Here is a 15,480-nt window from a genome sequence, read left to right on the forward strand (position 1 = left end):
GAGATTCTCTGAGTTATTACTCATAAGAGACCTAAGAAATACATCTTACGGGTATGTCTCTTTGTCTGCCACAAGTCTAAAAACAACACATAAATCCACCCATCCTGCAGTGTTTGTTCTCTGTCTCCTCCTGTTTTCATTTCAAAAAATCACTTCCTGCTCCCAACCTTTCTCAGTGACCCTGAGCTCATGGTTACTCAGAGTTCAGATTGTGTTGTGGGAAAACACAGCACAGAGTGACCGTGGAAACTCTCTGCTCTATTTTTACACAGGCTTACAAAGGCTTAGTTTGATTTCAGTTTCACTCCCACCCACAGTTATGTTTATTTATATCTACAATTGAAATGTTCACTTCACGAGGGCCTGCGGTTTTTCCCCTGACCTCTGTTGTTTTCTATTAACGTGTACATACCATAGACTGTATAAAGAATAGCACAATCTAATGCCTGAAGTAAAGCCACTCTCTGATGGCTGCAGTACAGGTCATGAACCCCGCCTCCTCCATGTTAACAGATGGGACAAGAAAATTGACATACAATTCCCCTTTTTTTGGGGAAGTTTCTTTTGATTAGTTATTTAATGCTACAAATGCTGTATAAAATGTCATGATCGGCAGCACCTGTGTTCACCACATTATCAGAGTAGAGAAGGAAAAGTGAGAGAAAACGGAACATTTATTGAAGTTTCCCCTTAACCATGAGTGTCTGTTTCAAACTGACACAAGAATCTGTTCTGCTGTGGACTGTACCCACCTGGAGCTCTGATGTTTGTGGATAACTTAAATGTGTGTTTAGGTTAGATGAATTGGCAGGATGTGTATGGAGTCATATTTGTGCCAAAAAAATCAAACAAAACTTTTTAATTTGCAAACAAAAAATTAAGACTTTGAGAGAGAAATAATCTCACTGAAGCAAAAAAAATAATTACTTGCAACTAAATATTTGTGTAAACGTGTAAATAATCAGCTTTTTACTTTTCTTATCATCAGTCCTTTTGTTTACAGTTCCCTCTTTTTCTTTCTCACTGATCAGACTTTTTGTTTGCGATTCTGGCATAAATCTCTCAAGTGGGTGGGCTTTTTGAGGACTGTGTACCCATTGGCTAATGAGTTTTTGAGTGACAGCTCAATGCCCCGGACGTTCCAGGAGGTCTTTTTTACTGACAGACCCACCCCCGTCTGCATGAGAAGTGAAATTTATCAACATCAGCGGAGTTTAATAACGGAGAAAAGACGGACATTAAAAAGACACTAAACGGACCGTCGGACATTTAAACAGACTGTTAACATCTGTCAGTTTAAACATTTCAGCAAAACAGGATCCATAACATTTTCAAACCGTATACGACCATTAATGGTCATTATGAATGTAAAACGTGTTTCTGACTGACAGACGACTCCCACTCTGTCAGACTGTCACTTTCATCACAATGGCCCTCACTTATCAATCTGGTGTAGAAACCAGCGCAGATTTTGGTGTAGAAATCATCGACTGAGTGGCTCAGTTGGTAGAGTCGTCGCCTAACCGGAAGGTTGAGGGTTCGATCCCCAGCTGGGCAACATGTCCGATGACACTTAACCCTGAGTTGCTCCCGCTGCTTCAGTGGTGGTGTATGAATATGATTAGATACTTCTGATGGTTGATACTACATAGTGATCACTACCATCAGTGTGTGAATGTGTGAGTGTGACATGTGGTGTAAAAGCACTTTGAGTAGTTGGAAGACTAGAAAAGAGCTATATAAGATCAAGTCCATTTACCATCGTACAACAGGGTCCACATGGGACCTATGAAACGTGCGTACGCAAGACCGAGTGTTGATAAGTGTGGCGGCTGGAAACGTTAAAATATTTAAATAGTCATTTAAATACCACGCCCCTATTTATTCACGGCTCAGCTGTCCTCGCCCCCAGAGTTTACGGCATGGAGACACGTAATACGGCAAAAAAGAGAAACGAGATATGACCTGAGTGACATCATAACAGAGAAAAGTAAAGAGGAATAACATTGTGTTGTCTGGCAGCCTGAAATGTAGGATTAAAGAGCTTCAGAAGAAATGAGCCTGCATGAAATCTCAACAGTGTCGGTGTGGATAACCGAACTCCAGCAGAGTTTTTAATATTTAATTTAATTTGATATGTAACGTACATAATCTAGGCTATAATATATTTTTTAAAATACTTTTTAAAAAAAGTTTAAAAAACCTGGTCAGACCATACGATCGCTACAATGTAGCCTAGTGTTGCAGGTCTTAAAAGAAGCAGCTCCCGGAGCAGACCGGAGGACGCCAGCAGTACCCCACCTGAAATTATCCCAGATCGTGGAGCGAGTGGCTTCCTTCATTGGTTCAGCCTCAGTATCAGGCACAAGTGGTACAGGCAAACCTGCATCTGTGTCGGATAACGTCAGCTGCACTAACAGGCTCCGTGCTCACCATTTATGAGACTTTGAAAGAAGAGAAACCTGAAACGTCCTGCATCACATGAATAAAGTGTTTGATCAAACGCTGTGCAATGTGCACTTCTCATCCGATTAGCCTTCTTTCCAAACATAAGAATTTAACACAAGAAGGTCCTGACTCTGTCTTACAGCCCACGGATTTCTTTATTCGTTATTATGTCACATGTAGTCTCTGGCCTCAGAGCGCCTGCTGTGTGCAATTACGCATGTGGCACATCAGCATATTTATTAGTTTAATCTCCGGACATACCGATTAGTTATGATCTAATGTTGATGTTCTGTATCCCTAAATATTTCATATTTCAGAGGCTAAAAGTTGTATTTACTATCCTCTGGAAGTTTGTCTGGCCTTTTAAAGTAACTGTTTTTAGTTTTTCTGTTTTAATTTGTCTCAGTATTTTCTGCAGTGATATTCCTGTGTGCATGAATGTTTAACATGTATTTACTGAAAGCAGCCTCTTATCTTTAATCTTAGTAAGTAAATCGATTAAACAAAAATTAATCAAATAAAACACACAACTAAAGAAATCACCTGATAGCTCGCGCTGCTCAACATTATTTAAAAAGCGATGTAGCCTACAGAGATCGTTTGAGGTGGAGTGTAATATAAAATACATTTGAGATATCTTATCTAACAGTAAATCTGTGAACATCTATCTATCCGTCTTAACAAGCACTGTTATAGTATGATCTAATTATTCTCCGACAGACAGATTCGCTGCACTGCAAGTCCACACTAAGTTGAAAACGTGCGTACACGAACTGAGACGTGGTGTGAGATTTGAGCGTACCCTCCGCTCACGTCCAAATTGATAAGTGCCGAACTTTGCGTGGAAATGACTGCACACCCATTTTTCTGCCGTACGTACGTTTGATAAGTGAGGGCCAATGAGTGTCACTTTGATTTTTTTGGCACAAATATGATTCCACAGGTGTGAATACTGTGGCATGGGCTCTACTGTTCAACTTTGGCACGGATACACCTCACCAGCTTAAATGTCTGCACCCACGACAGGGATATTTTGGCTTCATTGTGTTCAATGTGTTGTCCATTGTTTTTACTGTCAACAGACCAGACTATCAGACCAAACTGGTCCAGGGGGGCAGTGAGGAGGGGGGTTTGTGATTCAAACAAACCTGGTCTGGAGTCTGCCGGCCTGTTTTCTGCAGGGCGATGATGGCGGTACGGAGAGGGTATCCCCGGGCAGTGATAGCTCCCAGCAGCTCTCTCTCCTCTGAGCTCAGAGCAGACAGAAGCTCTGCTGTAGAGTCTAAGGACGAGGTGAGAGCACAGCGCAGGGGGGCTGCAGGAGGCTGTATGCAGGAGTCAGGGCTCAAAGACTGTAGAGGGGAGACAGAGACCGTAGTGAGTGTGTGTGTGTGTGTGTGTGTGTGAGAGAGAGAGGTGTGTGTGTATCTGAATGTAACACTGTGTAAAGCTGAACCAGCTCTACTGAGAAAGACATTTACAGACGTTCATCTGTAATCCTCATGAAGGTCTGAACCCGGCTGGACTCAGAGAGCAGACTTTACACGCTCTATTTTTAGAGTGCAGATCCTCAAAAACATTCAGGAAATGAGATGGCTCAGATTTTCCTCCTTCGGCTTACAGAGACAAGGCACCCATAGAGAGAGGTAAAGGACGATCAAATATTACCATATATCAAGTCACATAGCTGTGTTTAAACAGTAACATGAGTGATTATGTGGAAGTGGAATAGAACACTGTGGTGATTCAAGGCTACCTCTCGCAGTTAACACTGCTCTTATAAACATTATATCTCACCAACAAATGATCTACCACGTTTAGAGAGTAGAATATGAAATATGGCGCCCTCCTGTGGTGTTCTCAGGATACTACATGTCACTGAAGTTTCTCTCTTTGGGTTCTTTCCTTCAGCTCTCGCTCTCAGTCGACAAAGTTTAAACATTCTACAAACAGGTTTAAGAAATATTCAATTCCATCATTTTTGTAATTAGATGCTTGTTAACGAATCACAAAATGGGGCTTTGACTGAGTCTCTGTTGCTTTGGTTACACATGAAAGACACAGACTGTTCATTTTTTTTATAAAGCCGACCATCCGTTAAACCGTGACCTTGGTTCTCTGAGTTCAGGGACTATCCCTCCACATAGGAAAGTTACACATACTGAGACTGATGACAATGGGCAGGTGTAGTGATTTGGACGCCAAAAGGTGGATTAACATGTTGTGCACTCTGTTGGTACTATCAACAGTTGCTTTGCTGCATGGCACAACATTGAAAAAACCCTGCTGTTCCTACCAACAAGGTCTTTTCTTGGTTTGGACCTATAGTGATTTTTATGAGATTGTTGTGCATTGAAAAGTGAAAAGTTCTGGAAGAACTTAGTATTACACCGGCTTGCTTTCCCATGGTGATTGGGTGGTTGAGTGAGTGAGAGAGAAAGCGAGAGAGAGAGAGTACATGCACTATCAAACCTCTGCAGATGATACAAAATGCAGCAGCATGACTGGTCTTCAACCTTCCTAAAAGAGCACATGTCACTCCTCTGTTCATCTCCTTACACTGGCTCCCAGTTTCAAATTAAAAACTCTGCTGTTTGCTTACAAAACAGCGTCAAAAACGTCTCCTCCTTACTTTAACTCTCTGATCTAGGTCTACACTCCCTCCCGCCCACTACGCTCTGCCAATGAAAGGCATCTGATCCAACCTTCACAACAGGGTCCAAAGTCTCTGACTAGACTCTTCTCCTCTGTCGCCCCCCGGTGGTGGAATGAACTTCCAAACTCAATTGGATCTGCAGAGTCCTACTGCACCTTTAAGAAAAAGCTAAAGACCCAGCTCTTTCATGAATACATACTAACTTAATGATGATGGTCTCCATATTATTGATGATGATGATGGTAATGACGATGGTTTTTGTTTGATAACAATGACTTATAAGATGGTTTCTATACTGATTAGAGATCTCAAGAACTGCCGTCAATGTTGTGCTTTGCCTCTGGTCACTTCCTGTCAGCACCTGTGTGTCCAATCAGACTCAAAGCTGATCGTTTGCTCTTACTGACATTGTTCCCTTTTTTCTAAATCCTTGCTTGTGTTGTACTTACTCTCTGATGTACGTCGCTTTGGAGAAAAGCGTCTGCTAAGTGAATTGTAGAGAGAGAGGTGAATAAATTCGGCAGTGTGCTAATTTTTAACATCATCAAATGCATGCAAAACATTTGCTGCCTCAGAAGCGTCTGCATATGTCTTGAGCCGGCGCTGGTATCACACTCAAATCATTTTTGTTTTGTGACTGAAGAAAGATAAATCAGCTGTCCTGAAGGGCTGAAGACAAACTCTCTGATAATAGAGCAAAAGGAAATATTGCACAAATCTACTATCCAACTTTAGAGCTCTTCTTTCTGTGGTATCAAACCTGACAGAGCTCTAAAACTTTAAACTTAAGACATGAAACTGTGTCTCACCGTCCGTGTTGTGTTGGGCTGTTTGATGCTGGGGAGCCTGTCCAATGTATTGGCTCTGATGTTGGGGGCCCTGGTGTTGGGGGCCCTGGTGTCTGGGGTCTTCTCGGACTGGCTGTCTGTTTTGTGTGTAAATTTGGACGGGTCAATCCCGGACAAGGAGCACTGTCGGAGGTTCTTCCTCCGCTGGTGTGGGAGACTGCTAAGGCATGCTGGGGGGTGCAGGAGGTCTGGGACAAAAGCTTTCTGTGCTTTCTTTGGACCTGGATTAGCAGGACTCTTTCCAACTGAGCCGGTTTTCACTGACAGACGGGCCTTGGCCTTCTTGGCGCTCTCTGCCTCCTCTTCAGAGTCGGAGATGGCAGTCTTAGAGCGCAGCACAATGAGGTTGAGGCTATGGGAGCGCTGGCGAGGGTTGGGCTCCCAGAAGTCAGAGCAGTGACGACTGGCCAGTCGGCTCTGCTGAGGGCTGCTGAACATCATCCAGTATGGAGGACAAGATGGCTGCTGGCCCGATGAGGAGAAGGGGGGCTTAGGGCAAGGCTGGCTGGACAAGCCGCTCTGCAGACCAGCTAGCACCCAGTTCTCCAGACTGAACTCATACTGGAACAGAAAAAAGAAAGCTTTCGTCATGGGACAGAGTTAGCTGGGTGCCTTAACTCTTAGATCTGAAGTGAAATGTCTTAACATGTCAGGTTTATCATAGCCAAACAAAAACTGGAATATAGTTTTTGATGACACATTTAAACAATCTTGAAAAGCCCGAAAGTGTTTTAATCTTTATACTTTCTGATGTCCAGCAGGGGGCGCCTCCACTGAGCGTACAAAGAAGTCTGATTGTATAGAAGTCTATGATAAATTGATCTTTCTTCACAGATGATTTATTCCCTCATTTGACATTTTCCTGATCATTTTTTAGTCTCATTCTGTAGGTTCAAGTCTTCTTAATACAGCATGATGTTTATTTCGTAAATTATCAATCAATATTTATTATAGTGCAAGTTTATAACAAATGTTATCTCAAGACACTTTATAATAGAGCAGGTCTACACCTTACTCTTTGTTATCCTATTTATTTGTTTAAATGATGGTCCCATACAGAGTCAAATAGACCATAAAGCAGAGGCGAGGAGTCATGGCAGGGCTTCATCTGATTGACAAGTTGTTTCCATGCATTAAAAATGTGTTTGGTGTTAAGTTGCACTTTAACACACAGAGATCTCAACTGTTCAATTTGGTTTAAAGCCTGCTTTAATCGAACCATGGTTAGCATTAAAATTCCACTTACTCTGCAAACCACACGAGCACTATCATTAGCAGATAGCTTTGCATTTGTAAACTTAATTTCCTCTCCAGGTCGACTGTAATGTCACATAAAGTCATCTCGTGATCATTCATGAATTCTCTCTCCCTTTTCGTTTGGGTCTGGAGTGACTCCTGAGTTATGATCTCCACAATTTTCATTCACTTAAAGGCTTTATATGTGATTTTGTGACACTTAAATGTAATATAAATCAAGTATATCCTCTGAAAATAACTCTGTGAGTCATGACTGTCTACAATGGGTGTAACACCCGAGTCCCACTGTCTGTGATGTTTTCAGAGTTTTCAGAGTCCTATCTTCACTTTGTTTACATCGCCTGGACGGCCGGCTGACTCCTCCCCTCATGTATAAAAGTTGTTTAATTGAGGGACTAGAGAAAATAAGAATAACATACTGTACTCACTGCTTAACTGTGGTAAATTTACATGCAGTGTGAAGATACGAGCATAATAAAGGTCGCTAGCATTAGCATGCTAACACAACAATGCAGCGCAAGTTGTTTTGGTTTCATGCTGGTGCTCAAGGGCGACATCTGCTGGATCAAAAAATCACATATAAAGCCTTTAATGCACACTGAATGTGGGTTAAGCAAAAGCTGTTTGCTCACATGCACTCCTGAAAATGTCTTAAAAATTTCCAATACCCTGCCCCTGAAATCTTCCTGAACTGCAATTATTTATTCATGCCCCTCACACTGCAAGCTGCTTTATCAACATGCAGGAAGATCGCACGGTCACGTGATCTAATTGTCACATTGCCTGCTTGCTCACAGTGAATTTTCCTGAATATTTCCTGCTGTGTTTACACATCATCTAGCCCAGACTTAACACAGATATTTAACTGGAGGGCTGAAGAGTCTAGGGTATGGTGGAGGTGAAATATTTGGCAGTTTGCGTTCACACTTGCAGCTCACGTCTAGTGCTTTCACACTTTTGCACAAAATTCCTGAAAAACTGAAGTTTTCGGAGTGAGATGCATGTGTGAATGCAAATAGCCAATTTTTTTTTACTCAGACTTTAACCATAGGATTTCCAGCCACCATTTTTCTTTTTCACAGAAAGTTCGAGTGAGCTGACGTGAAAATGCAGGATATTATCAGTGGAATTCACCTCGAGCGATGTGGTGGTGACGTGCATGACCATATACAGTATGCACATGCCCCACCAGTACGATCTCTATGTAACTAAACTTCTGCATTACGTTTTCTTTTCATCAGTATGTTGTTCTCCACTCTTTTGATTTTGTGATTCTGTCGAACAACACATAGCATTGATGTTAAGGCAAATATTCCCACTTCAGCAAATTATAGTCGACTGTGTTGTCATTTTTTACGTAATTTTTTGCCTCAGGAGACTCCTGCTCCCCCTCCTATCTGACCAGGACAGTCTTACTGCTGTGAGGTGTGAACAGACATATCAGGAGGATTTCAGTGGCAGTCCCCCTGAAATGCTCTAAAAATGTTCAGGAATGCAAATGTAAAAAACGACTATCGAGAGAGAGTTTTGAGCATGTGTGTGTTAAAACACTCACAGACACACATCAGACAGAAACTCACCTCTGTGTCCTGCAGGATGGCCAGATAATCAGGAACTATCACTTTCACGTCGTCTTTGACTTCTTGTGAGACATTCTGTGGCATCCTCAGAGGAACTCCGTCCATACCGTTCATTTCACTGATGCACAGAGATGACAGCGTTCAATATCACAGGTATACAAAAAATATCTATTAGTTTGTGTTTTCATTGTTTTTGTCTCTTTATCGCAAAAGTTTCAGAGATGGATATCAAGCAACTTCTTAACAAAGAAGCTATAACATATTGCATCAGTAAGAGGGGGAGTTTTAACTTCTGCAGTCTGCAAGCTCATCCAAAATGGAAACAAGGATAGGCTGTGTGACAAAACATTTCATTGTATTTTAGTTAGTTTAATATATTTTCAGTTAGTGTTTGTTTTTTGGTAAAGCCTCATTATTATTTTAGTTAACCAAAATGTTTTTTATATTTTAGTTTTTTAAATAATAATACAGCCATTACTGATCTGCTAACAGCTTTAACTATAACTTTTAGTGTCTGTGTGTACATACAGCGTCTATGGTAAGTACTCTCTGAACACTGATCTCAACTGATGGTAAAACAATATAATTATCATGACTCTATTCATAGCAGCTTTAAGAATAGATGTTAACAGTGCTTTTACAGACAAAGCAGAATAGTATGGCTAAGAAGAGAGAGTTCTACAAAGTTCAAACAAAAAGGCAAAAACCAAATGCAAACACCCAAGAGCAATAAGAATGAATTCAAATGAAGGAACAAAATGCATACAACAGGTCTCGAAAGGAAAAAAAGGTGACTGATTTGGCACTTCTTATCTCCTCAGGCTTGTTATTCTTAAGCTCAAGGGGCTCTGATGGAAAAGGCACCTTTAGATTTGAGCCTCAACTTCTGAAATAGCCTACAAGAAGGGCCCCGCCTGAGGATCTGTGTGGATCAGGAGATGGCTCATACAGAGTCAGCATCTCAGAAATGTAATTCTGGGCAAGACACAAACAAGCTTTAAAAGTGATCAGTAAGATCTTAAGCAAAGCAATGAACAGAGTGATATGATGTCGGATTATTGTCGTTTTTCTGAACTCTTAAGATGTAGCTATTAAGGTGAAACTGATCAGATCATTGTTTTAAATATTAAAGCTAGTTTTTCACAAGCCATGCTTCTGTTTGTTACACCAGCAGTCTGACTAAAACCAAACACTTAGTCTGTTGTAGCAGCTGCAGAACTTACATTTTAGATTTAAACTTGATGTCTGTCTCTCTCTTAACACATTTATTTTACACCCTTTGTTTTGTATAAGGATTAAAGATATTTGATCCTGCTGTTGGTGATGATAAACTTCAGACATTAACAGTCAGTCTGCATTTAGGTAATCATTTCATTAAAGTGACATGTGAATGTTCTCATCACAGCTTTAGAGCTCATTGGCTCTTCATCCACCATCATTTCATGATGTCTTCTTCTGACACCTAGTGGACATTTAACAAAAGTGCATCTTCTGTTGTATGATGGTGATGTGGTTATTACTGTGATATTTATTTGGTAGAACAGAAAATACAGCTACTGTATTAACATGTGTGTCTGAACATGTTAAGTACACTCTTAGAAATTCCCCCTGTTAAAAAACGGTAAACAACTGGCAGTAGGGTTGCCAGGAAGTTACTGTAAAATTAACGGTATATTGCTGTTGCTGAAATTTACAGTTTTCTACCGTTTTTGTAAATACAGCAAAAAGCTGTGATTTTAAACCTTAACAGGAAAATACTGTTGAAAGAATTAACTGTTTAATACTGTTTATTTGCAGATTTTTACTGTGAATTGTAAATACTACACCTAGCTATAGATTAATTTCCTTCTACCAAAATGGACACAGTATATTTATTTTCTAAACCATAATAAATAAACAGTGCCTTTAAAATTGCAACTTAAAATGTTAAGACAAATGATAAAACTTCAAACTGTCTTCTCAAACCACATCTGCCTTTATTGAAACTGTAACAAAAACAAAGAAAATACACTTTAAGAACATGAAGGTTAAATAGGCAAAAATTCTAGCACAAATATTTACATTTACATTGAAGGATCATTACCGGTTTTGAGATCCCCGCACCCGTGGCCGCGTGGCCCCTCGGTGCTGGCGGCGGATATGTCAGAAAAACACATTTGTCTAAGTCATAAGTGCATAAAAGAGTTTTGGTGGATACATTTTAAACAGAGAAGTGAAAAAATAATCTGTTATAGTTTCATAAGTGAATAAACAACCTGTCCTCTGAGGGAAACTGGGTCCCTGGACCTGCACCTCCCTCTGATTTCCCCTTCCAGACTGAAACTGCTTCTGTAAAGGGAAAAAACAACATTAGAACAAAAGCAGCTCCAGCTGAACAGTGAACATTATCATATGGACAATCCTTTCTGAATATTCTCCATATACAAAGAAGTAAAGTAAAAGTATGAAGTAAAACTAGTATGAATAAAAATAAGTCCTGGAATTACTTTAAGTACATGAATTCAGGATGTATGGCAGCAGCTTTATGTGTTAAAACAGTAAAAAACAAAAAACATGCTCCAGGTCCATTCTGACAGTCTCACTAAAGTTTCCTTTTATACATTTTCAAATACTGTATATTATACTATTTATACTATGGCCATATTGCCTAGTAGGCCCAGCTAATTATCATTTCTAATTCAATATTTAATCAATAGTCAGTTTCAGTTGAAGCTGAAGCTGAAACAAAGAAATGTTAGCTTGTTGATGTTAGCTAACATTACCATTCTAGTACAACCAGGCAAGCAAGTCAAGTTCATTATAGCCCACTTAGTTAACCACATTACAAGAAAATGTTTTGTTTTTGTCCCATTTAGCAACTGTTAAGATCTGTATTTCAAGCTAATGTTAGCTGGCAAAGAATTCACTCACTGCATGTGTGTCTGCCTTCAGTGTTTCTGAGTAATTTCCAAATCTAGCAAACGTTAATCTACAAATGACTTCAAACTTAGTAAGTGATGGTTTTTGCCTATTCTAACTAGCAAAGCAGTAAGGCACTCACCTCTTAATTGTCAGGATGGAGATGGATGACAGTCTGACAAAGCCAACTTCACTGTCCTTTCAACCATGTGGTCTCAACTTCTTTTTCCCAAAATGCATTGCAAAAACTACGGTAAATTACTGTTTTGGTTCCTTCAAGCAATAATACAGTAAACTATTGTTATAAACCGTTATAATACAGTAATGTCCTGTATTTAAACATAACAGGATCATACTGTTGTAATTTCCTTGTAAATTTACAACAAGCAATTTCTTAGAGTGTATGGCTGTTTACTTTTACTAATATTTAATTTATCTCGAAACCACTCAGGACTGTGAATATGTGAAAGTGTTGCATGATGGTTGGTAAAATGACCCTCTGATATATAATATTTCACTTCATTAAAGACCTGCTGTCATAATTAAGAGAAGCTTTTGTGCCTTTAAGTGGCAGCAAACACACAAAGCACTGATCAGTGTACAAAAACAAGATCTCTGCTGAGTCCCACTTCAACTGACCTCAGGACAAATGTTCTTTACTACACATACAGTCCATTTATATATAATAACACCGGTAGTTTGGTATAAGGTAGGCTATGAATGAATGAATGATTAAAATACTTTTTTTAATCAAAAATTAAAACAAGATAATTAAAAAAAAGTAAGTGTCAGAAAAGAAGTAGGTAAAAGCAAAACTTTAAAATCCCTACCCCCTAAAAGGATTTATTTTACATATTTAAAATACATTTAAAATCATCGTTGTTAAGTTCAACGCTGCTCGCTGCCTTCAATGCGACATATTGTACTGCCTGACTTCAGATTTTCTCTCATCTAAAATAGTGCAAAAGGGAGTTCTTTTTAAACAGGAATGTTCTAGAAAATTAACTTTGTACAGTGAACTGCTGATAGGAAACAAAAATCCCCTTTTATTCTAATACTTCATATATTATTCCAACAAATTCTCACATTTATTTACAACTAATATACAAATAAGTATCCCCAGTTTATTTGCCACCTAAAATAAATAATCCCATCCCAGTGAATTTAAAATCCAATTTAAAGTGTTATATAGTGATATAATGCTGATGTCATTACATTTGTTAAAAGTGTCTTCCTATTTAAAGTGGCAGTATGCCCAAACATCGGAACATGAACGTTCAAATGGAAAAACCCCAAAAAGAAGCCGGTTGATACTAGTTTAACATGACTGTTGCTAAGCAGTCAAAATATTCTCCTATCAGAGCTGCTGTTATTGGCTAGTTTTGTGAAGGCTGACTCTGATTGGTTGTTTCTTTCAGACCTGATACGTTTATAAAATAAGTACAGAGGAGGTTGCTGACAGATCAGACAAAGATTTATTCTAAGGAACATTTGAATTAGATGTGTTTCTGATATGCAATGATCAAAATGTGAAATAAAATAATTTGATCTAAAGATAGTGTTTAACTGATCCAATCCTTTTCATCCTGAGAAAAGTTCAAACATTGAATAAGAAAAGAAAAGCGGGTGTCAATAGGTTTTCAGGTTTACATCAGTATTTAACCACACACACACACACACACACACACACACACACACACACACACACACACACACACACCGCCTGACACAGAGTGTCAGAGGATCAGCTGCATTTGAGCCCACTGACAGTTCGACCTGAGAAACACCTGGCACTAAATTTACTTCCCCACAATCCTCTGCGTCTAAATCTGTCTCCTGTTACACAACAAGGAATGTGCAGAGAAACTCACATGCTAAAACAAACCTTATATTATTATTTTTGTTTTTAAATGTTTTTTCCTATGGGTTTTATTAGACTGAGATGAAACACACACACACACACCATAAGGCGGAGCTCAGTGTGATCACAGAGCAGCTGCTCTGACAGACATACACTTCATAATCTCATTGTGCTGCTGTCGCTCTGACGTAAACACAGACACACATGCTAACGCTATAGCACAAATACAACTCAACACAACATCACACACACCACACACACACACACACACACACACACACACACACACACACACACACACACACACACACTCTGTGAGAATAAAATTAAAAAAAACATTTCCAACATTTCCATGATTCTTCTAACTCTATAAAGACACTGTTATGATTCAGAAAACTATTTACATGCCATTTTAAACATAACAACTTCAAGGATCTGAAGATCGGATCATTTTGTAAATGTCAGCACAAAGTTTTATTTACAGTTATTCTTCCAACTATTTCAGTTTTTTCTTTTTTTGTACTGTTTTTTTGTAATTTTATTAAACTGTTGTGTTAACTGTTTAAATACAGAAGCTCTTAGTTAGCGGACATGCTTTAGCACTTTCTTTGTTTTCCTATAATGAGTAAATTGTTATTTCAGCTGTCATTTGAGATGCAGAGAAATGAAAACTAGCCTTTGTTTTTCAGACTTAATGAGATAACCAAATTAGATGAAGAGAAAACCACTGAAATGTACTCGTTATCAAGGAAAAACAGACTGAAAAAAAACATGTATGGTAGTATGTCCACTTAGGGCTTCCGTATTAAAAATGTTTCCTTCAAATTCAAAAGATATTTTTCTACAAAGATGCAAACATTGTGTCTGAATACTTAAATCCCAAGTCTCCTGCTTAAACATGCACTGTTTAAATGACACAGACCTCTGATAGGAGCATTACTCATAAACTAATTTGTGATACGACATGTATCCTACCTGTGGTAAAGGTAAATAACAGCCTGATCTGTCACTCAGCTGTGTGCTGCAGGTGTAAAAATCATGGTAATAATAAAAGTCAGTGTTACCTGTGCTGTGTCGAGCTGCTTTCTGACTGTCAGGAAGGTGTGTGTGTGTGTGTGTGTGAGATCAGACACAGGCTGCTGGTTAAATCAGAAGAACCACCTGGACCACTAATCTACTAACTGACACTGACCTCAGACAGACAATCACTCACACTGATCCTGTTAGCAACGAGACACATGACGTCTGTGCACACGTAACATTATTATTATTATCATTGTATAGCTATAGGTTTCACATATTCAACATTTATCACACTAATCCTTTAAGCAACAGGTGAAAGACACACTATACAGGTCTTTAAATGAAGATATTTATGTATATATATTATATTTAATGTGAATAATATTATTATTTAATACCCTGCTAGCACATCATTATTTGTGTCTCTAGTCTTAGGCACTCTTCTCGCCCCATCAGCCCCAGCATTATCAATAGTTGCAGCGACCCCTTGTGTCCACTCCCTGGAACTTCATCCTGCCCATCTAAGCTCTAAAGAAATGGTGTTATCATTTACCTCCACCTGCAAATATAATATATCATGGGCACTGCTGCTCCTCTACAGACCAGTAAAGCAAAATCCAAAATCTGAGGCCTGGCTGAATTACATCACCGTGCTCTTAGACTACACTGCAAAGGGGGTTGAAAAATTAAAACAACTAAGGACTAAATTGCCTACAAGAAAGAAAAATCTGGCAATTCTTTAAAATGATTTACTGTCAAAAATACTGAAATGAGATGTAAAAACTAATTTAGACAGTACAGCTCATTTCAAGGGTTCTACAGGTGGATTGAGTTTAGACCCTAAAGGTGAAGTTTAGACAATAAAGGTTGAGTTGAGTTTAGACCCTACAGGTGGGGTTTAGACCCTGC

General features: G+C 39.2%; 1 protein-coding gene across 6 annotated transcripts in view; it reads right to left on the reverse strand.

The window, feature by feature from the left end:
- ubap1lb (ubiquitin associated protein 1-like b) overlaps nt 1-14,660 on the reverse strand; it is a 20,646-nt gene extending 5,986 nt beyond the window's left edge. Inside the window, exons 1-6 of one of the 6 annotated variants that reach the window (XM_065953195.1) lie at nt 11,830-12,650; nt 11,045-11,117; nt 10,873-10,916; nt 8,790-8,907; nt 5,914-6,513; nt 3,597-3,800 (exon numbers count right to left, since the gene is read on the reverse strand). In XM_065953195.1, the coding sequence (XP_065809267.1) occupies nt 3,597-3,800; nt 5,914-6,513; nt 8,790-8,903 (918 nt within the window). In that variant the 5' untranslated portion in view covers nt 8,904-8,907; nt 10,873-10,916; nt 11,045-11,117; nt 11,830-12,650. Of the gene's footprint in view, nt 1-3,596; nt 3,801-5,913; nt 6,514-8,789; nt 8,908-10,850; nt 10,950-11,044; nt 11,118-11,829; nt 12,651-14,612 lie in introns of those variants that run through there. The other 5 variants (XM_065953198.1, XM_065953196.1, XM_065953197.1 and 2 more) reach the window with 5 other exon arrangements.
- Between the last annotated feature and the right edge of the window lie 820 nt (nt 14,661-15,480).

Source organism: Labrus bergylta, chromosome 3 (assembly GCF_963930695.1).
Source record: "Labrus bergylta chromosome 3, fLabBer1.1, whole genome shotgun sequence".
NCBI lineage: Eukaryota > Metazoa > Chordata > Actinopteri > Labriformes > Labridae > Labrus > Labrus bergylta.